We start from the raw sequence: 24,220 nt of genomic DNA, 5'->3' as shown, positions 1-24,220 counted from the left end.
TCTATTTTTATTGTTTTAAAAGCACAATTTTTTCCCAGTAGAAGTCACAACAGTTGTACAAAATAGTTTAAATTAGACTGCATTCTTGACTTAATAAAGTAAAATTTTTGGATTGAATCCTGCCTAAAATAATACGCTGGTATCCGACTCCACCCTTGACTTCTGAAAAGCATGTACCATCCACCAACAAAAGAAAAAAAAAATAGAGTAAATCTGTCTGCTTCACTCTGCTTTGCTGTCTTTAGGTTAGATACACACTCACATGGAATGTTATGGTTACAGAGATGCTAAGAGCATAGCCAGTCTCACTCTTAACCAGGTTCAGAACTTCACCTGGGGCAGGGTGAGCAGGTCTTTGTGAATACTTCCAATGAGGCAAAAGCTACCTCTTTAATGGGGTCATATACTCTATGGACAGACAATTTCAAATTGTGAAAAATTCTCAGGGGGAGTTTAAACCTTCTTGACTACTCAGAGATCCTAGTTCTGCCTTTTGGAAAAATACAGAGCAAGAATACTTCTGTTCCTAAATGACAGTCCTTTAAACACTAAGAACAATACTCTCATATTGTACCCTCCTGGGTTTTGGCAAAATTTTATTTTTATTATCCTGTCGGGGCATGATTAGCATTATATTGGTGGGACTCATTGAACGGATCCCAGATGATGTCAAATGGGTTTTTCTTGGTTTTGTTTAGGGTTTTAAAATATAGAAAAATGAATCATCTCATTACTTTATAATTTTTACACTAACTCTTATACGAGGAGATGTTATAGCATGCAATTGCTATGCATAAAGATAGCCCTTAAAATCCTTTTTTTTTTTTTTTTAAAGTTACTGGAAGTTTACTGCATTTGAATGTTTTCATTTGTTTGTTTGTTTGTTTTTTGTCTTTTTAGGGCTGCACCCATGGAATGTGGAGGTTCCCAAGTTAGGGGTTGAATAGGAGCTGTAGCTGCTGGCCTACATCACAATGACAGCAATGTGGGATCCAAGCCACATCGGCGACCTACACCACAGCTTACAGCAACACCAGATCCTTAACTCACTGAGTGAGGCCAGGGATAAAACCTGCGTCCTCATGGATACTAGTCAGATTCACTTCTGCTAAGCCCTAATAGGAACTCCTGGATTTGAGTTTTTGCATTAATGTCTGCACTAACATCTTACTTAACGCCTTACTTAGTGATAGATTTAATAGAACACTGCTTTCATAATTCTGTATTTCTCTTCCACCTGGAATGTTTTCTCAGAAACTTCTGTATATCCAAATTCTTCCCATTCTTTGGTCCAAACACTATCCCCTCTGTGAAATCTTTTCTGATTTCCTCTGGTGGATGTCTCTCCTCTGAATCCCCAAAGCCCTTGACTTACAGCTCTGTATTGCATTTATTATTCGGTTTTGATCATGGCTATTCTATGTATGTATGCATATGCTCAATGTCTCTCTATGTCTGTGAGGACAATTACCATACAGCAGGCCGTATTTTTTTTATGTCTCACATATACCTTCTCAGCACAGATGCTCAGAAACTAAGAATACACCTTGATGTTTCCCCCATAATCTTTCTCAAGAAAATTCTTCCTAATCCTATGGACCCCTCCTCATGTGAGACAGCTTCCAGAGCCTTTCCTCCACCCTGCTCACCATATTCTGGATGCAGGCCACATCAGCAATGCCACTGTTAGAGTGAGGCTCAGAACTAATATAATCTTGGTGGGTCTGATCAGTGCAGAGTATGGGAAGGATAGTAGTTTTCCCGGATTTGAATACTACACACATCATATTGCAGCTGAATAATAAGTGGATATTTTCAGCAACTTGCAATTAACTAAAATCATACTCGAGAACAGTAAGATTTTTTTCTTTGAATCCTATTTCAGGCTGACCAACATAGTTCCAGGGGACAGAATCAAAGACAGTTTTGGGACAAGAACTGCAGACAGTGCCATCCATATTGATATGAAGGGAGTTACTGTCTTTTTTCCAGGGAATATGGAATTCTGTATACTTTCCTGTAAACCCATTCTTCCTTGCATTATCCTATCATTCATGCGATGTCATTTGGCCTAAGCAAACATTCACCTAGTATTTAAAACATGCAAAATGAAAAAAAAAAAAAAATGGCAAATTACAGTATCAATACTTCTGATGTGCCAGATGGGAAAGTGAAGTACTACTGCCCACCTCTGCTAACTGCTCGCTGAGCACTGACTCCATGGAGAAGGCCTTTACTATTTTTGAATACTGCATATTCTTAGCAGGAATGGATCCTCCTGTCTTCCAGAGAGTCTTTTAGGGTTCTAAGTTGTCTTTTGGGAAGAGTAATTTCTCCTCTAAGTTCCCCCGCCTTTTAGCTGTGTTAGGTTGGTATAGCAGGTAGTGTTATAACTACTAGGACCCTGGATGAAAGGGTTGGGACTTTGTATAATACGTCATTTCACCCTTAGTACAAATCGGAGAAGTAGGTTCTCATGTTATAGACTTAGGATGTGAGGTTCAGAAATGAAGTGACTTTTTCAGGATCATGCAAACAGTAACTGGAAGATTTCACTCATATTCAAACTCAGTGTTTACTGACACCAAATCCATTTCCTTTCCACCATTCTCTTTGTCTCTCCTAAATTATAAATGTATGAATTCTAGTCCTAGCTGTTATACTAATTTAACTTTGACTATGGTATGCATAATTAAAGAGGTTTGAGTTTTTTTGCCAAAATATGTGTTTGCAAAAAATGAAATAGGATGCAAATTCCCAAGTGTGGGTAAATCTTGTCCAATAGATAAAAGGGAAGTTCTGTTTTGTGGCTGGTGAGATAAAGCATTTATTCTTTCAATGTTGGTTTGACACAATTTATCTGAGGGCCTACTGATAATGCTGATACTGTTTACAGATTTTACTTTTGTTCATTAACAGCAAAAACTATACAGTTTAGCAATAGCTATGTTTTCTAAGCATCTGCTCTATACTTGGCACTATATATTTGGCCTTTTACAAATATAAATACAAACCTCTGCAATATGTCTCAAAAGTCGTTCTTATTCAGATTTTGAAATAAGCAAAGGGAGAGGTTATTTGCCCAAGGTCACACTTGAGAAGCAGCAAATCTCAGTTTGGGTCTGAATCTGAAGTTCCTTATCTTTCTAGTATTCCATGATTTTCTCACCTTAACTGCACAAAAATCATTCCATGTCTACCAAGTTTTGGATACAGATCTACTTCCAATTTATTCTTTAAAAGAAAAAAAAAAAAAAATGAGCACTGAACTGGAAGGTCAAGAGCCCAGACAGCTAAATGGATTCTCCCGTGAATTGCTCAAGACACTCAAGGTAACTTAATGTCTCTACATCTCAATGACTTCACCTAACTATATTTGTTTATCTAGATAATTTACACGACCTTTTAAAATTTTTTTCTTTTTAAGGCTGTACCTGCGGCATATGGAAGTTCCTAGGCTAGGGGTCGAATCAGAGCTGCAGCTGCGGTCTATACCGACAGCCACATCAACATGGCATCTGAGCCGCATCTGTGACCTACACCACAGCTCATGGCAACGCTGGATCCTTACAACACTGAGCGAGGCCAGGGATCAAACTCAGATTCTCACCAAGACTATGTCGGTTTCGTAACCCACCGAGCCACAACGGAAACTCCTATACAACCTTTTCTTAAATGCTAAAATGTGAATTTTAATTGTAAAAACTGTTTTCTGTAAATACAGTTACATCAAATTCTCTGCATAGAACCTGGTTCAGATAAGCAAATACGATATACACAGATGTTACTTGTACCACAGAACAAAATGAGTTCAAGAAACATTTACACTTCAGGATTAACCTCAACTTTTTTAGGCCTTTAAAATGTTCACAAACATCTGGAACAAAGACCTCATCGTTGAGGCAATGATTGAGGAAAATCCTCAAAAATTCTAGAGGCTGTTAATAGAACTTTTTCCTTAAATTTTTATAGCTTAAACAAAGAACAATATTCACTTAAAAAATGCAAATGCAACAGTATGGATTTTTTTTTTCTTCAGCCACATAAACTACTCATGTGAACATACTTCTCAAATAACCTTAAAATAACAACTTAGGAATTTTGATGTTTTTGCATAATAAATAGATCACAAAAATACATAAAAAAATTAAACCAGAACAGTCCCAAATATCCAGTCACGAAATTCACAGCTAACGTTTCATCTTCCACCTCCCACATCCTCCGCCCCTGCCACTGCCTCTGACTGTCGCTGGGATTACAAAACGCAACTGGAGCCCTAGCAGTGCGCTCTTCTCTGAATACTTGAAAGACATTTATCTCCAGTGCCATATAAATAATACAATGGTTGTACTTCAAGAATCACTCGAGACCACCTCCTGAGGCCTTGTCTAAGAAAGAGAGAGAGGAAAAAAGAACAAAGTCTACCATCAAGGAACCCCCCTCTTCCACTGGCAATTACACATGACCTCGTGTCCTTTAGCAACTGTATCAGAGGCCTGGAGAGGGATTATGACACATCCATGGGCCTTAGGTTATTAACCATAATTCAGAGCACACCAGGCAGCACAGAAACAAATGCTCTCCTGCTGCATACATGCAGGTGTGAAGAACAGCCAGAAGAAATTTGGTATAATGCAGAGTATATGAATCCCCATGAATCTGGAGACCTGACTGCCAGTTCTTTCTCTGATGTCAAAATTATGGTTGCAAACTTATGCAATTAATTGGTCCAATCATTTTTACAGTAAATCATGCTTATGTAGAAGATATAAAATCAGTAATAAAGAGACTGCTCATACTGGGAATAAGGAAGGGACACTGGACCTCTATTATTTCTTTTTTTTTTTTTTTTTTTTTAGGGCCACACCCATGGCACGTGGAATTCCCAGGCTAGGGATTTAATTGGAGCTGTAGCTGCCAGCCTACACCACAGCCACAGCAATGCCAGATCTGAGCTGTATCTGTGACCTACACCACAGCTCACAGCAACGCTGGATCCTTAACCCACTGAGCAAGGGCAGGGATCGAACTCGAGTCCTTACGGATACTGGTTGAGTTCATTACCACTGAGTCACAACATGAACTCCAGACCTCTGTTATTTCTAATGATAGAACCAGGCCCTTTCAATATAGTGAAATCTAAAGAATAGGATCTAGATCTTATTTCAGTCCTTATTTATCAAACCAAGCACTAAACAGCAAGGCCACACCACAAATCTATAAACTAAAGGGTGTCTCCTACTTTAAAATTTTAAACTCTGATGAGATGCAAAAACCAATATTTCATAAGTACAGCACAATATTTCTCAGCATCTTCTTTAACAATTGTCATCACCAGGGAAGCTGATGACAAGGGAATAAGTGACAAAAATACAAAGGTCAAAAGACAACTTCCTGTTTAAGAGACATTATCAAAATACTGCTAGCAAGATGCACTGACCAGCTCACCAAACTTGGCGCTCAACACATTCCAAGCAGATTTCAAGAGAAACACAGAGCTCCTTTTTTGAAAATCTTCAGATTACTAAGTGCAATGCTCCCTGCATACCTCAGGCATTCTCAACACTACTAGGACTGTTTTAGGATAGATGAAGAGAAGAATCCCCCCCAAAAGGGTTAAGACAAATTTTACTCTTTTCACCCTCTGCTAACATTTTTCATAGCCTTAACTCTAAGTGACCATCTATTCCCACCTTCAAAAGATGAGATAGAGGGATAGAAAATAAGTCAAGATGAGAAAAAAGCAAGTGCAGCCACTCCGGAATCACTGTAAGCCTCCCAGTAGTGGGGGCGGAAAAAAAAAACATAATAGAACTTAGAACCTAGGATGTTTTTTCCTTTAACTTCTTCCACCCAAAGACACCTAAGCAGAAAAACTAGCATCAGTGTGTTCTTTTGGCAAAGTCCTACCATGACAGAGGAGGCATGATAGCTTGATGGACTCATGATGTCCTTTGGCAACATTTTAAGATTACGTTTGCAGGCTGCATGAGAGTTTTCTCTCTGGGAGAGGTGCTAAATTTTTTTTTTAAAAATATGTATGTTCCCATAAAGATTACTTTTGGGACGGTGCAGTTTTCATTTGAAAAGTTGGGAAGACATATATGTACATCCACATGTATGCACAGATTGTAGTACATGTTACAGCATCTATGAACATAATCTTGGCATTCCCTTGTGGCCCACTGGGCTAAGGATCTGGCATTGTCACTGTAGCAGCTTGGGCATTGCTGTGGCAAGGGTTCAATCACTGGCCTGGGAACTTTCACACGCAGTGGGTGGGGCCAAAGAAAAATTTAGTATGAAAATAATCTCTATGATTCCTTCCATGTAGAAATCTGACTTCTAGGAGTTCCTGTCGTGGCACAGCAGAAACGAATCCGACTAGGAACCATGAGGTTGCGGGTTTGATTCCTGGCCTTGCTCAGTGGGTTAAGGATCTGGCATTGCGTGAGCTGTGGTGTAGGTTGCAGACGTGGCTCGGATCCCGTGTTGCTGTGGCTCTGGCGTAGGCCGGCAGCTACAGCTCTGGTTAGACCCCCTAGCCTGGGAACCTCCTTATGCTGTGGGTGCGGCCCTAAAAAGAAAAAAATAAAAACAAACAAAAAAATAAATAAAAATAGAAATCTGACTTCTAACTCTTGTTTCCCCCCTTTTTTTTCTTCTTAATGTCCTGTACTTGCCTGATTTAAAAAGATTCCTTCTTTGCTATTAGTGATCTAGGTAAAGGGAATTATCTAGGTCAAAGGTAATTTACTAGTTCATGAGAGTTACTGTATTTAGTGAGCAAGGGCCACACTTGTACTCTATAGCTCATAAATTCAGGCTCAAAGTAAGTGTTCAAGTCTTTTTTTTTTTTAGTTTTTTTTTAAAAAACTACAGCCTACACCACAGCCACAGCAACACGAGATCCAAGCCGCGTCTGTGACCTACATCACAGCTCACAGCAATGCTGGATCCTTAACCCACTGAGTGAGGACAGGGATGGAACCTGTGTCCTCATGGATTCTAGTCAGATCCTTGGAATTAGCTCAAGTCCAGTCAAACACTGTGAATCATTTCTAACATTATAATTTCACATAGTGAATTTGAATTTCTACCATTAAATATTTTTTGCTAAATCAATAAGTAGTCATTAGTAGTTTTGAGTTCCTTACCAGTTTCAGCTGGTACATTTAAGTTCTGGTCTATAAAGTTATAATGCTAAAATAAGGCTTAATCAACCCTAGACTAAGTGAGAGAGATTTAGTTGAAGCTTTAAACTACTGGAGGAGATGGTATGGACAGAGTATAAACACTTCACCCATGCCTGACTCCCCTTCCACACAGTTGATACTTATCAGCTCCAAACACAGAACAAGGGTAGCTGTACCTTGGTGGGAGGTACCTTGAAAACTAGTACCTGTATCTGAATCTGCATCTGCATGTAACCACTGAACACTCTTTCTACCTTTAAGCTTGTACTTGGTGTCAAGCCTTAAGCTGTAGCTTGCAATAGTTCTGGGTTGCTGTTTCCAAGATATCCTTGGCTCTGAGTTAAGAGTAAGACCATGCACTTGGAAGTAACGTCACTGCAGACTTTCTGACACTGTCAGGGGCAGGGTAAAGTCCAAGAGTCCCCTGCAGGTCTAAAACCTATAGATAATGAATAGCAAGTGATAATCCCTTGGTCCATGTCTCTCTTTCTTTCTCTCTCTGACTATAAATATAGTCATGACTATGACTACATATGACTATATACACATAGTCATGACTATGACTACATATGAGAGAGAGAGGAAAAGAGAGAGGGAGAGAGAGAGTTCCTATTTTTCCTCCTGTTAAATGCTTTATCAAGAATTAGATGTCTAGAGAAGTTGGTTTCAGTTCAGGGTAAGAATCTTCTAACTATCTGCCAGAAAATGAAATACAACACTTCAAAATGCAAGCCTCCATCAGTCCTGTCCAAGTGGAAGCAGAAGAGCACCGACAGTGAATCTGGATGGAGGACTCGGCTTTGCTTGAGGTCCTGTCTTCATCCCTATATAAGGGTTCACAGAACACTGAGATCTGAAACCCCGTGAGTCTATGGGCAGAGCTTTGGGAAAAGCAAGGATTACCTCACCATCACCATATAATACTTACTTTGTTGAAGTTCCCCAATTATTTAACTGTGGAAATTTACAACGGCGTAGGGGTGATGATTAAGAAATCAAGGTCATTTGTTGGAGCAAAGATAGATTATGTATAGCTTAATTCAATTTGTATATAGAGTTAGAGTAATTCTTAAATATTAAATCTTGATAGGTTTTCTATTTTCTATTTCATCTTCCATCCCGTTAATTAAATGTTTAAATGTAAGCAAGGTGACTACAGGACTAAAACTAATCTATTTAGAAAGTGGCCTTCAGCAATGACACTTTCACAGCAGAGCTCAATAAACAAAAGCAAAAGCCTAAGTGCTTCAGGGGATATCTTTTCAAGCGAAACATAATTTATTTCAGAATAATATAAAAGATAACTCCAACTTTATTCTTTTAATAATGTATACATCTGGAAGGACACACTCATGTAATTTTAAAGTGGTAACAAATGGCTCTTCATTTCAAAAGCTTTTCTTTTCTTACTGAAGAATAGTTAGTCACCTAAACACAATGAAGCTGTGAGTTGAATAGGGGATCAGTACAAATGTTGCCCAGAAAGCTTTTACAGAACAAAACTGATGCACAAGAGCCCAGAAGGAGGTTGACCTGTGGGCTCTGGAGTCAGACTGTTGAGTTCCAATCTCAGTGCTATTCCCTGAACAGCTTGTATGAACTTTGGTTAAAGTAGGTAACTTCTCTGTGCCCTGGTTTTTCATCAGTAAAGTCAAGATTACAATGTATTCCACAGAGTTGTTGAAAGATTAAATGCATGGAAATGTAGAGCAGTGTCTGGGATTGGTAAATGTTCAATAAATGTTTGTTATTATCACCATAGTTACTATTATATTCCACTTAGAGGAATAAAGCAAAAAGCGTCTGTACAGCATGCTATCCCAATCCAAGGGAAATGTTTACATTTATTGAATATATTACTACTAACCTAAGGCTTTCAAGAGAATATACCAAGCTCTATTACTCAAGGTGACAATGATAATGACAACAGTATAAGAAATCATAGCCACAGATTAATTCCACATATTGAAGAGTCCTGGTTATAAAAGGCAGTGAAAGGGGACATTCTGCTGACACCTCCTTGCAGTTAGTTTTATCCATTTGAAATCTCTGAAATAGAGAAGGGATTTCTCTGAAAACCTATCAAAACCTCCTAACTTCAAGTTCTCTTTATCTGTAAATGTCTATTTAAAGTCTCTACATAAATTTCTTTTCTACCACCTCACATCGATAAAAAAGGAGTTAACACTAAGAGTTTTGTTTATGGTTTCTGCTTTGCTCCTTCATGGACTCTTATATTCCATACTATTCCTTAGCAGATAGTCCTAGGTTTAATAATTATTATAAAGAAATTATCTTCCTGGTGTGTGTAATTCTACCAATAGTCACTGAGCTAAAGAATAAAAATGTTTAGCGAAGAAATGAATATTTTTTGGTGGGGGTGTATCTTACTGCTTTGCTTTAGAGATTGGTAAGAAAAAAAAAATCTGACCTCCAATCTGTTTGCAAATATCAAACAACAAAATGTTACCATGAGTGTGTATTTACATTTTCTACACTGAAAGAAGTGAACTGGCTAAACAGTTGCTCAAGACCAATTAGGAGGATGTTCAGTTTTGAGATGACGGCAGGAATAAAGGAAGGGCTGGGAAAACTACTGCCACTGGACAGAATCTCTGGATTAACTTTATCCAATTTGTAAGGCAACTGGTGATCATATTTATGGCTGTGATTGCAAACACCCCCAAAATGCTTTAAAAATGTTTACATCAGGAGTTCCCACTGTAGCACAGGGGAAACAAATATGACTAGTAACCATGAGGTTGTGGGTTTGATCCCTGGCCTCACTCAGTGGGTTAAGGATCCAGCATTACCACGAGCTGTGGTGTAGGTCGCAGATGTGGCACAGACCAGCCAACTGTAGCTTCGATTCAACCCCTAGCCTAGGAACCTCCATATGTTGCGGATGTGGCGCTAAAAAGCAAAAAAAAATAGTTTACATCAATGCCCATGCTTGAGATGAGTCTCAAACTCCACAGAAATGGCCCCTTGCTGTTAAACTTGGGTGCCCTGGCAGGGAAGCAAGCTTTTTAACACGCTGTAGAGAAAGAGGCAAAGGTCTACTCAGGGTTCTCTGGGCACTGACTCTACTCCTTTCAGGGACCCTCGACCCAATCTCCCTCTTGCACCCAGGATAACAATCAGATCTAGCTGGTTCTTACTGGGCTTCTGAACCAGGCAGGTGTCAGCTATCTCTAAGTCTGTGGAAGTTATTCCTAAGTGGTGACACAAACTCTCAGTGTGAAAGGACTGTGGTGCAGGAGGGAAAGTAATCCTCAGCCGGGCACCACGCATGCAGTGTTGATGGTGTGTCACTGGTGTGTCACTGAGGGCAAGAGCTCCTGCTGGAAGTTGGGGCTCCAGGGCAAGCTGGCTTCAGATATGTTGCATTTGCTCCTCCAATTCACATCATAACTGCCAATGAGATTCCGACCTGGGTTCATTACATGAACAATTCAAGCCTCCCTTATAATGGTATCTTCCTGTCGAGTCATAAATTATCTTCTAATCTATAAATAGTATCTTCCTGAAGGCCATGTCTATTTTTGATTGGAAAATAAAAAACATTTGGAAAATACCTAAGTATATTGAAAATGTCAAGTTTTGGTAAGAATAAAATGCTTTTTATAAGTAATCCTATCAAGTTGTCTAGTTTAAAAGTCCAAAACATCATTTTTTCCCTTATCAATAAAAGGTAGATGTTTGCAAAAAAAAAAAAATTCTAGTAAACAATGCTTTTCTTGTTCACCCTTGAAGCCCAATTTTCAACCTCTCCCTTCCTTAACCTACTTTAACATTGAATTGATTTTTTTCCTGGTTGTCATTTTAGCCTCTGGTTTTGATTGCTATATTAGTTTGGCTGCCTATTAGATTTTCCTCTCAGGTCCAAAATACACCGCATTTAATAAATTTTACTTAATTAATTTTACTGTCAGTAGCTTTTGTTAGACCTGAGTCATATGACCCTGGTATTTACATTTATATTTCTTTACATCTGTATAATACAACCATTCATCTAGCCACTCACCTATATGTACAGCAACTCATCTGAACTGTGGAGAACTGGCACCACATGGAAACACACTGCAATTTACTTAGGATTTTTTTTATAAGCACAGGTATACTCGCTAGAGAGATAAAGGACTTAACTGCTCTATATCTAGGTTTGAAATACTTTTAAAAAGGTTTATTACAGTTTTCAGCCAAACTGGAAAGCAGAGTTCACATCCACCACTGTGCTTTTCAACCCTGAGAGATTTTAATCTAAGATCACTTACATGGTGTTTTTCTCAGTTAAGCTTTTTTTGTTGCCACCAACTAATTTCCACTCTCCTTTCATACCACTCTTTTCCACATAGCATTGTGCAAATATACTTAAATAATTATGGGTGGAATTCTTTATGCTAACGTCTATTACACTATGAGATTATAAACCTCACTAGAGCAAAGACCATGTGTATCTTGTCTATCTTGTATCCCTGGCACCTTGCCTGCTGCATGGTCTAGAGTAAGTTCTCAATAAAAGTGTGTTGCCTTGGTGAGTGAATAAGGTTGAAGTCACTTTCGCAGGTACAAGAAGAAGCAGCAGCAGCAGCAGCAGTGTGTCATTACTGCATTTTTCTTCTGTTTACTGTATCCCGATAATTGTGAAAGAGCTTTTTCCCTTAGGGCCACAGATTCACAGAAGAAAAACAATTCAAAGGTGCTAAGTGCTCTGCAAATGTTTAACTCCAACTGGGAAAGGGTATCAGCCCTGGTTACCGCAGTCGTTCAAAGAGAAATAAAGCTCTGAGGGTCAATCCTGACAGGGTACTTTGGGGCACTGTCAAGCTATTAATTCTCAGAAAGGAAATGCTTTGAGCAATGCACATATTGACTGCCTACCATGTATAAAGCAGACTACTTGGTTTGATGATGCATATCAGGAAGCACAATCTGATTGAGAAGTTATAGGAACGCATGGAAAAGCTAAATGGAAAAAAAAAAGGAAATGCTAAGTAAAAGCAAAGGATTGCTATTGTAGGCATTAAGGGAAAGACTACCAATGGACCAACTGGAGGCGGTCTAGTCTATTTAGGTGGGCAGAGAAGAGCAAGACAAGTATCCCAGTTATAGATGAAAAGAAGTGGGCAGGTAAAGACGTGGGGAAAAGGAAAGCCAAAAGCTGTTCAGGGCGATGAGCAGAACAATGTGGCTACAGGAAAAGGTTCCCGCTGAGAGCAGCAGAGAGAAGGATCACAAAGGGAGATGGACCCATAGGGTAAAACTATAACCAAGAAGCTGAAAGGGAGGAGTATTCCACCACCAGCTCCTGGGAGGCCCCCCACTGACACGGGGCATAATTAGAGCAACATAAAATATTCAACGATGATAAAATCTTCATAGAGCACAACGTCTTGCTTCAAAGTAATGTCATCTATTATTCACAAAAGACAATTTTTTCCCCTCATTTTACGGAGATGTCACCGAATGTCAGTGAATGTAGATGAGTTCGTTGTTTGATGGGAGGGCTGTGATTCAGAGCGATGTCGTAGGCTCCGGCTCTGGCATCTTGCAGGAGTAAGCAGGAGTTGTCAGAGTGAGGAAACCGAAGCAGGAAGATGGGCGAGTTGCTCACCCGAGTTAGTGCAGACCAGAACTGAATGAATCAAAGTGGGTCAGGGATTGAAGGGGCTGATGGGACACGTCCAGTCCTCGCTGTGTTCTGAAAGCTGCTTTTAATTGCAGGCAGGTACAAACGACTAATCAGAACTACTGGACATTTACACATGAAGCTGATCACACGACCGTTACCAATTTTAAGATGGTAGAGTAAACCTTTTTTTTTTTTTTTTCCCTCATTCTTTCATTTTGCCAGAGAGCTCTTACTGCTGCCTTAATCCGCAGGAGCTTTAAAAATCAAATCCTACTCTTACCCCTAGGTTATAATTCCAGAGCCTTTATGGTCATCTGTTTCTAAGAATCAAATGGTTACCTCAGATTCTTCATGGCTGTTCCTTTGCACTGATCGTGTTTTGAAGGTGCTTGCAACCCGGTTTTATTGCAATGCCTTTTAAAATTCTCATTAACATTTATTTTATTCAAATACAGTAATCCTTACTTCAGCAGTGAATGCCTAACTCCCACAATACTGTACACAGTGTTAGCATAATAGCTTTAAAGTGCTTCGGAGATTTTACACAAAGGTCTTTTGAAATTATGTTCAAACTGAAGAATATATCTTTCTTCTTCCTATCAGTTTATCTTTTTCTCTCAGGAGAATTTTTTCTTTTATGAAACAGATTCCCCAAATGAAATGCTTGTACCTGCCCCCTCCCTGAGCGACTGTGATCTGCCCTCCAGGCAAAAGTCAGAGAACCACAGAACCTCAAAGACAGCAATGCAGTGATGTCTATTGTTTTTTAAACTCCTACCTTGTTAAATCAGGACCATAGACAAAGAAGCAATGCACATCTTCTGTGAGAAATCGCTATTTGTCTCAAGCAAAACTGCACTGCCTAGCATGAGAGTGGATAGAAAAAGTCTAGGTCTATTCTCATGGAGTGAAATCCGAAATTTCTGTTTCTTTCTTTCTTTCTTTTTTTTTTTTTTAACTTTTTACTGTTTTGAGGTTTTTTAATTAAAAAAAAACATAAGTATACTACATGCTACTTGGTAATCAGTCATCATCCACAAAATCATTCATTTGAGCACTCCCTTCACTAGGAGCGAAGAGGGGGTGGTAGTCAGGGCCCAGCCGTGAGCGGGAGGTGTTAGGTGCAAAGCAGGAAATCAGGGTCCAGGCAAAGGGAGTGCTTCCTCCCTGCAGGGACAGCATCTATTCTTAAGGACCGAGGACACCAAACAGACGCTTGGGAATCTAGGTGGCCAAGGCCCACTCAGGCATCCTGGACCCCAGCCACCTATCACAACTCAGGCATGGGCATGGCTCCTCATGCCAGTTTTCAGCCTGGCTCAGAAATGAGGCTGCCTTTTCCTGCTTCTCCTGAGCTATATTTGACCTCACATATGGTTTTTGATTGGTTTCTCTCTTTCTGTTTCTTTTCACTTAGTCTCCGAAAGCCACGTGCAGAAACGCTGCAGACATACTCTCCAGACCAATGCCAACGAGGATCACTGATGCGTTCACATTTTATCGCTCATTCTGCCACACCTACAGTGCCTCACGTCGCTTCCGAATAAAGAGAAAAACAGCATGTCCCCTGATCCTTCTCTCCTCCTTCGTCAGTAAATAGCACCCTCTTGCTTCCCGATCTTGTTCACGGCGATTCAGAAGGCAAGTACAGGAAGGACCCTGAACCAGGTGAGGTCAGTTCATTGCTACCTGAGTGACCTTGGGCAAGGCAATTACCAGAGAGACTCACTCTGGGCGGCAAATGCTATTTCAAGTTTAATTCAATTTTTCAAAAAAAAAAAAAAATGAATGTGTACTTGCCTAGCACAGGCTCTGACTCATGGTAGGTGCTTAACAGGTGAAATCTGAATTTGAATTTCAAGCTATAGCTTCTCTTTGCTTATTTTTCTTGATCCTTTATATACACAGTCACATCATTGTCACTTAAATCCTTACTCTTCTTAAGAAGCATGATTTTGGATAACTTTCAATTATTCTTTCGAGGCCTATATCTCTTAGAGAAGGGGCTGTCAACCCTACTACAGACTAGAATCTCCTAGAGAACTGTTGAAAAATAACAGTGCCTGGGTCCCACCCCTGACGGACTGAATCTGTAACTCTGAAGATAATCATGAAATTTGCATCAAACAATAAATGAAAAAGTAAGGAGAAAAAAAATGATTAAAAATGCTTAATTGAGGAGTTCCCATTGTGGCTCCATGGGTTAAGGACCCAATGTTGTCTCCGTGAGTGTGAGTTCAATCCCTGGCCTTGCTCAATGGGTTAAGGATCCGGCATTGCTGTGAGCTTTAGCATAGGTCACAGATGTGGCTCAGATCTGGCGTTGCTGTGGCTGTGGTGGAGGCAGGCAGTTGCAGCTCAGATTTGACTGGGAACTTCTTATGCCACAGGTGTGACCCTGAAAAGAACAAAACAAAAAACAAAAACAAAAATGCTTAATTAAAATTAAACTGGAATTTCCTCTTGTGGCACAGTGGTAATGAATCTAATATCCATGAGGATACAGGTTTGATGCCTGGCCTCACTCAGTGGGTTAAGGATCCAGAGTTAGTGTGAGCTGTGGTGTGGGTCGAAGATGCAGCTCAGATCCTGAGTTGCTATGGCTGTGATGCAGGCTGGCCGGTATAGCTCTCATTTGACCCCTAGCCTGGAAAATTCCATATGCCGCAGGTGCAGCCCTTAAAAAAAAAGAAAAAAAAAAAAAACAAACCAAAATAGAACTTAAGGATTACTGCACATACTATACCAGACTGCAAAAACGATGTGAAAACACTCACCTTTGTTATTGTATACATCTAAGTAATTTGGTGCTGAAAAAATTGTAATTAGAGAAGGGAAGCCTGTTGTTTGGCTTTTCCTGTACATGCGGTACCTAAAAAAAATAAATGCAAGTCAAAAGAAGGCTAAGTATGAAAAAAAGATGACATCAAATTATAGATTTAGAAAGAGAAAATTAAAGTTAACTTTTATCGTTCAAAGAGAATTCAATTACATAACATTAAACAAAATTTTCTCTCTAAGGTCTGTTATACACAGGTATCAATTCATTTCAGGGGTGACAACAAAGACATAATTATAGGTACAATTTCCAAAGAACTCTTTTCTAAGTCTAGCAGACTCAGGGGAGGATGGAATTCAGTGAAAAATTATAATTCATTTCCATGTGCCCAACAGATAGGACAAAGGCTACTTTTCTGCCCACAGACACCTGTACCTACCATGTTTTTCAGAAGTTCGCCAACATTTTTAACATAAAGAGACTAAATAAACAGAGTAATATACAAGACTTTACCACTAATAACCAGGTGGATTATTCTATTTGTCTACAATACTCTGTTACGATAACGTTATATAAATCCATTTTGCCTCGACTAAGTGATTTGCTTTTCAAAGAATGTCTGGTTAGTTAAAATCTATGGGTTTTACAAAGTGAAATTGCTTCTATTTTAGAATTGTATTTATTGCCAATCTCTTCTGGTGTCTGTAGGTCAAAGATTATTGTTTCAGTGGGGTCATATTTAATCAATCAGTAATAAAACATCTGCAAGATCTTTGGAAATAAACCAACGATCCAGTTGGTTTTCTTCCACTGAGACAAAAATAGAACTCTAGTCCTCAAATACTCAAAAAACACAGATTTGGTTCCTTTGCATCAAGGTGAAACCATAGCTTATGACTTCTATGCAACATTTCAGGAATATCAGTTTAGGAAAATTCCTAAAGCACAAAACAGCAGTGGCGTTGGTGGTATAATGGTAAGCACAGCTGCCTTCCTAAAGTGCAAAACAAAATTTTATCATTCCTTGGTTATTCTGGGTCACTCATTTCTGGCAGACTAATCATGCGTAATTTAGCTTGGTTCTAAACATACCGAGAAAAGCACCTTCAGACATAAATAAGCACCTTAAAATTTATAATTTTACAAATATTTTGACACTACTTTTCACAGAAGAAAAAATATCCCCTAAGAAATCTTTTGAGATGTCCTAGAAGTATTTCTTCTGCTTATGGGACTGAACTTTGTTGAGGGAAAAAAATCAGAATGTGAAAGACAGTAGCATTCTTAATTCTAGTACCTTAACTTTATGAACTGCGGCTGCCTATGCCTACTTGACAACAAATAAAAACAGAATCAAGATGGCCTAATCTCAAATTTCTCCCAATGAATCAATCCCCTGTCATTTAAAACAAATATATTTGTTGATTTTAATTGATGCACTTAACCTATTTTCAAATAAGCAGATAGATTTCAGGTCTACAGTGGGATTAAGATAAATCTGCTTAACATGTTCAGTTGGGACAGTCAGAAAAAAAAAAAAAAAAAAGGGACACCACTGAAAAAAAACAAGGACCTGATTGGCTGGGTCTATCAGTAGTTACTGCAAACACCAGTTGCAACAGCACTGAGTACACGATATTGAATCAGTTCACACTTGCTGACTGAGGAAAAAGCTAATTTTGAAAAAATTTTAGGATCTGCCTTGATTTGGAATCATCATAGGCATAGGCTTATTTAAGAATGCAGGCTTCTAAGTTCCCAATTTCAGAACACAGGTTATAAAAATAAAATGCTCCTCCTTTTCAGAAAATTTAGAATTTGAAGGAATGAGTTTCAGCATTTGAAAGCAAAACAATGCCTTTCAGAGGAACATACTGTGAAGGATATGGGACTTTCCAACTTAAAACTGATTATGCCTTTTTCTCCCTCTGCCTATCTCCCTAATGCAGATTTAATGCACCATCAAAATGCATATCTGATATTTTTTCAGTTTTCTCTACCATTTAAATCAGTCTACATTTTTGAAATTTACTAGATATTACAAAATCATGTTATGCATTTGTTAGAATATAGGATTTTCCTTATCATTTTTATGTCTCTTTTTGTCCTTTAAAACTTTACAGGGATCAAGCATGATATTAATTAAACATGAGTACAATATGTAGTATCAGTTAAATAGTCATGTGTAATTCTCATTCGCATGGCCAACCAAAACTGAAAACCAGCTTGTAATTTACTCACTTATGGGACAATAGTAAGAGCAGGAATTGAAATAAGAGGAGGTGCCCTTCTAGGGCTTAAACAGCCAGGTGAAAATTCTACCTCTTCTGGAGTTCCCGTCATGGATCAGTAGTAAGAACCCAACTAGTAACCATGAGGATGTGGGTTCAATCCCTGGCCCTGCTCAGTGGGTTAAGGATCTGACATTGCCGAGAGCTGTGGGGTAGGTCGCAGATGCGACTCAGATCCTGTACTGCTGTGGCTGCATTCCTGTGGCTGTGGCGCAGGCTGGTGGCTGTGGTACACGCCGGCAGCAACAGCTCTGACTGACCCCTAACCTGGGAACCTCCATGTGGCACGGGTGCAGCCCTAAAAAGACAAAAAAAAAAAAAAAAAAAAAAAAAAATTCTACCTCTTCTAGCTAAAATGGAAGAACTTAAAGGGGATTTTATAGTACATCTGCAGCTATTCACTCCCCAGGACCCTGCCATATCTGTGTCACCAAAGAGCAATTTTTAGATCTAATTCCTTCAAGGAAGGAGCCTGGCAAAAGGGAACGTCCACAGCCAAGTACACGAGGGAGTTCTGACAAAGGGCAACGCACGGTTTTCATAAACCCACAAAACTGCTCACCCTGCATCTTGGGCTTCATGGGCTCGGAGTATAGATAACAAGTTATTGTGCTGTAAGAATTCACATACAGCCGGGTAACTGTCAGAGACAAAAACAGAAAGAGAATTCTCTGTTATGAAATCATCAAGAGAAGCACATTTATCTGTAACATCCAGACCCATATGATTTGATCAAGTGTAATCAAACATACATCATTTATGAAACAAGTGTCCCGGTTTTAAGGACAAGGTTTCCCTGGTGGCAGGAAAAGCACCTACAGCTGCAGCGCTTTTAAAGGGCTGGAGGTGTGTGAACTGGATAAAGAATGCAGGCCACTGCGTAACGACACGAGACAAGTGTCCACTTGTTGAGAAAATCAGTATTACCAAGTCCACATCTAAACACAAAGTGAACAGAAATATAAATACAACATGAGAATGGAATTTAAAATATAAAATATGGATGGAACCAGAGACTCTCATACTAAGTGAAGTAAGTCAGAAAGACTAACACCACATGATATCACTTCTACGTAGAGCCTATGTATGACACATATGAACCTATGTACAGGAAAGACACAAACTCATGGACATGGAGAACAGACGTGTGGTTGCTGGGGGTGGGGGTGGGGGAGGGGGGGGTGGACTGGGAGTGTGGGATTAGCAGATGCAAACTATTGCATTTGGAGTGGATAAGCAATGAGATCCTGCTGTATAGCACAGGGAACCATATCTAGTCACTTGTGATGGAACATGATGGAGGATAATGTGAGGAACAGAATGTATACATGCGTATGACTGGGTCACTTCACTATACAGGAGAAACTGACAGAACACTGTCAATCAACTATAATAAAATAAACAATAAAATAAAATATAAACCCCAATTTTCTCAAATACAGCACTATTTGGTTTGGGATGCCTTCTTGAGAGCTTGCCAGAGAGGACTGAGTTAGGGGGCAAGAGAGTAGCAAACTGTCATCTTACTTATGGGTACATGAACTGGTTATCCCATTCAAAATCTAAACAAAATTATGAAACTCACAAGACTTTAAAATGTGACCAATGGAACTTATCTTAAACCTTATTTTTTATTGTGACAATAAAAATATCAAATATACAATCAAGATGATTTTGTCTGTGAAGCAAGTCTCAAAATAGATGAAAACTTCATTAAAAATGAAATTCAGGAGTTCCTGTTGTGGCTCAGCGGAAACAAACCCGAATGGTATGCACAAGGATGCAGGTTTGATCCCTGGCCTCGCTCAGCTGGTTGAGGATCCCACGTTGTCGTGAGCTGTGGTGTAGGTGAGGGGCTGTAGCTCTGATTCACCCCCTCACCTGGAAACTTTGACATGCCACACCTGCGGCCTTAAAATTAAAAAAAAAAAAAAAATTCAGGAGTTCCTGCTGTGATGCAGTTGGTTAATAATCTGTTCAGCAGAAATTGGCACAATACTTGAATACAAAATTAAAAAAAAAAAAACTCTCTATGACATTTTTATGCTTTTTAATGGAAATGATAAATTACAAAGTATTCAGCTGAAAAGCGTCATAAAAGATACACCTAGGATTTCCCATTGTGGCTCAGCGGTTATGAACACAACTAGTATCCATGAGGATGAAGGTTCGATCCCTGGCCTCACTCAGTGGGTTAAGGATCTGGCATTGCTGTGAGCTGTGGTATAGGTTGCTGATGTGGCTCAGATCCTGCGTTGCTGTGGTTGTGGTGGAGGCTGGCAGCTGCAGCTGTGATTTGACCCCTAGCCTGGGAACTTCCATATGCCACAGGTGTGGTCCTAAAAATAAAAATAAAAAAATAATAAAAAAGATAAACGTAGAATAGTAGGAAAAGCGGAGTTCAGAACACCTTCATACATAGAGTTGGAAATTATTAATTCACCAACAATTTATTGAAGACTCACTGGTGATTGTTTTTTTCCATGTGTTATGAAGCACAGTGAGAAGTGGGATGATAAGAATATGGCCTGTTTTCTGTCCTGAAGGTATAATTTAGGTAGGAAGGTAAACATTTTGTTAATTGAAAAAACCACATCAAAGATAAAATAGTAAAGTTTTATAGACTTATAAAGCAAGAAAGAAAGCACGTGGATCTGCGGAAATCTTTTTGAAAAATATCTATCTTGTAGTAGATCTTTTTTTTCCCCCTTTCTCTTCGCATTAATAAGGTAAAAACTTCTGCGTCCACCAAGAAGAAAGAGCCTTTCTTTCTCCTGTCTGATCAGCCCAAGCCTGGGCCACAGCCTTCTGAGCAAAGGGGCAGCTGGATGTCAGCCCTGCCCACCCTCCTCCATGGGCACCTTGGTCAAACACAACCTATCCACATGGGTGATTACGCTGGAATGCTTTTGTTTAACCCTATATCCTGAACATATCTTATATCAACATTTTCTTCAAGGATTGGTGAAGGCCAGTGAGGCTTTCGGCTTTGTGATACTCATTTATCAGCCCGTGTTGCTATGTATGGGGAAGTTACTGTATTCTCCAAAAATGTTATTTTTCTATTGGAATCTGATTTTCCCTTAAGTACTAGAAAATGCATCTTCTCAGGGTAGAAAGGGAGGTGGCAATTTCCAGAGAATACTGGGGATCCTTGGATCTGGGTTTTTATTCCACTTTCTTGTGTAAATTTTGAAAAACTGCTTCACCTCTTTGAGCCTGAATGACCCCATTTGTAAAAATACAGACAGTATTATTTATTTCAGAAACTTGAGATTAAATGAGATAGCCATATATACACATGTCCTAGCCCCATGTCCAACCCATAGCAGTAACTCCTATCATCTCCCCCCCACCATGATGTGGAGCAAAGGCTGCACCACAGAGCACAGAAGGGTGAGTCAGCAACCCCAGATTCTAGCAGCAGCTATTCCATGTTAGTTGTAACTTGCGTTAGATCTTAGAAGCGATGAATAATGGGGATTAAAAGACAGGCAAGGGGTTAGAATTCCACCAGAAGAAGGAGATGAACAGGAAGGAGACAGAGCATGAACAAAGGTAAAGAAAGTAGAAAAGACAAAAACGTGAGAAATGATAGAAAAACTGGCTTGGCGGTAGAGCAGAAAGCTATTAATAGACTCCTTCTGTTGATTCTCTTATTTTTGTTTCTTGCTCTATTAAACTGTATTTTAGTCCTTGAAACAAACCGTGCAGATTTCAGGCGCTTTAAACATGATGTAGCCAGCAGGTATTATTAAGAGGCTTTTTTTTTTTTTTTAATGCTTTAATGGCTTTGCATATACTTTCCCTGAGTTCATCTATTTGCATTTTCCTTCTATAAAGGTCTGCTGTGTCTGCCAAGCCTAAGCTAAATGACCACTGTGGACCCTTCCCTTCAGACCTCTTCACCCTGAGGCTACAGAATTGCTGCATCCACCATGTTCCCACAACATATGCATCCAATACATCACTTGTCACATTGTGGTTTAATTTATGTCTATACATCTGTTCTCCAGTAATAGTGGATGCCTTAAGAGACAAGCACTATTTTATCTGTCTTCATATCCTAAGTGCTCAGGAGCAGTTTGTCATCTTACTGAAGCTCACAGTGGAGCCAATTGTCAGAGGCCTCAACAGGGACAGTGAAGCAGGTGAGAGATGCAAAGAGTTTCTTTTCTTCATTGGCTTCAGCAAAGCAGAGGCAGGCAGCCTGCAATCCTTTGCCAGGGGACCAAGAGAAAGCCTCTGCTGATTTCCTTGGTGCCTCACCCATTCTCACCCATGGTATGGAGGACTCGGGCCCCCGGCCAGCTCCTCCTCTGCCTCTAGGGGCCTGGCCATGGGTTCTTAGCTCTGGAGTGTCCTGGTGCTGCCCAGATGCTTTCAGGCCTATCTTTTCCTAGGACTTGCTGTGTGTTTTCTTTGTCCCAGGGTTCTCCAACTAATTTCATTTTGCCCACTAGGGATCTGGTCTGGATGAGCTCCAACGCTCCCGCCAGAACTTCACCAGAGCTTAAAGCCCTCCCTTGCTCCTGGCTGCCAGCTGCTTCAGGATTAGTGAGCAACTTTTATTTCAGGTAAATTTTTTTTTTTACTGAAGTAGAACATCTTGATAGAAAACCAGGCAAATGAGGTTACAAATTGATACACAAAAGCTCACAAATCAGACAATTAAAAGTGAACCTCCTTATAAGGAGCCCTCAGATGGAGACAAAGTACATTATCTGAACCCCAGCAACTCTTCAGATCTCTTTCAAGTCACCACCACTTCCTCACGAAGGGTCACCACCAACCTGGCTTTCTAACATCAGAGATGTACCTTCTCTAAGGCTGTATTCTTATTCCAATGGAATCATCTAGTATGCACTCTTGAGTATCTCGTTTCTTCCTCTCATTATTATACTTGTGACATTCATTCATGTGGTTAGGCACCGTTTTGGCTAAATCATTCTCATTAGCTGTATCTGGTTGTATAAATATGCTACAACTTATTACTCATTCTACTAAGTGGATATCAGGGTTGTTTCCACTTCTTGGCTTTTATGAATAATGCTGCTATGAACAACCTTGTCTATGTCTTTTGCTACACACATGTACACGTATCAAGTGGATATAAAAACAGTCAAACAGTTTAGGTATATGAATGTTCAGGTTAAGTGTGTACCAAAGCAGCTACCTATAATCTGAGATCAGAAGTAAAGAGAGGCCATTTGGGTAGTTATCTTTCTAGAATTCCCAGAGTGTTATCTCCCTCATATATTTTTTAAACACTTTCCCTGTCTGTAAAAACCCTCCCATGGAGTCTGGTTGCATATATATACTACTCATTCTTTAAAAATAATGTCTAATAACATTTCCACCACGAGTAGTTAGTCCCTTAAACCCCATTCATCCTCAGTGTGTGTGTGTGTGTGTGTGTGTGTGTGTGTGTGTGTGTGTGTGTGTGTGTGTGTGTGTGATAACCTCCACATTTTTCACAGAACTACTCACCTTGCATTTTATTTTTCAGTTTCTGCTTATCGGTCTCTGCCACTAGACTGTCATTCCCTCGAAGGCAGGGACTTTGAGAATCTATAAAATCTCACAGAAGGCATACAGAGTAGGTATTCAGCTAATATTTGTGAAATAATTGAATGAGTGAATGAATTCTCAAAAGGATACCCATGAATGGAACACTATGAATTGAAAGGAGGGGATGGCAACGGTGTTGTGAAATCAGGCGTGATTTTAACAGACTAAAAATGAAGGTACTGAACTCAGAGTGGGAGGGAAGGAAGGCAGGATGGTCTAGAAGCTGGTAATATTTTAAAGAAAGGGTCAATAAGACAGGATGGCTTCATGTAGTGATTTCAACTCTAGAAGAAGAAGCAAAGCTATGTGCTGGTCTGTGTGACTGAGAGAATGAATTGTTAATAGAAAAACTGGGAGGAGTCACCAGTGGGAATTAAGCAAGAGAGAAGGTAAATAACAAACCTTTTTTTTTTTTTTAATTACTCAAAAAGTGAGTTCAGATTAAGGTGACAATGAGCCATCTAAGCTAGAAAATTCCAGCAGAAAGCTAGAAATAGAGAATTCAATAAAAGATAAAGAGAGAAAGGGACTAGACACAGATCTGGTGATCTAACGCCAGAGTTCATCGTTTACAGCGGAGATATGGGTTTAGATGAGAATCGCAGGGAAACTGTGAAGAAAAAAATGTCGAAAGCAGGGGGAAGACAAAGAGGCAGCAGAAGAGGCAGGGATCTGCCTGACAAACTAGAGGAGAATCAGGAAATGTGACAAAGGAGGATGCAGAGGATTTCATGGTGGAAGGGACTGA

The 24,220-nt window shown here is 39.6% G+C and overlaps 1 protein-coding gene across 6 annotated transcripts in view; it reads right to left on the bottom strand.

Annotated features, from left to right (window-relative positions):
* The window catches only part of PPP3CA (protein phosphatase 3 catalytic subunit alpha), a 325,435-nt gene that overhangs the window by 37,719 nt on the left and 263,496 nt on the right, over nucleotides 1-24,220 (bottom strand). For all 6 annotated transcript variants that reach the window (XM_021100471.1, NM_214128.1, XM_021100469.1 and 3 more), the window contains 2 exon segments: nucleotides 18,464-18,541; nucleotides 15,609-15,703 (listed from right to left, as the gene is read on the bottom strand). In XM_021100471.1, the coding sequence (XP_020956130.1) occupies nucleotides 15,609-15,703; nucleotides 18,464-18,541 (173 nt within the window).

The sequence above is a fragment of the Sus scrofa genome, chromosome 8 (assembly GCF_000003025.6).
Source record: "Sus scrofa isolate TJ Tabasco breed Duroc chromosome 8, Sscrofa11.1, whole genome shotgun sequence".
NCBI classification, from domain to species: domain Eukaryota; kingdom Metazoa; phylum Chordata; class Mammalia; order Artiodactyla; family Suidae; genus Sus; species Sus scrofa.
This window is presented reverse-complemented; position numbering and strand designations above follow the sequence as displayed.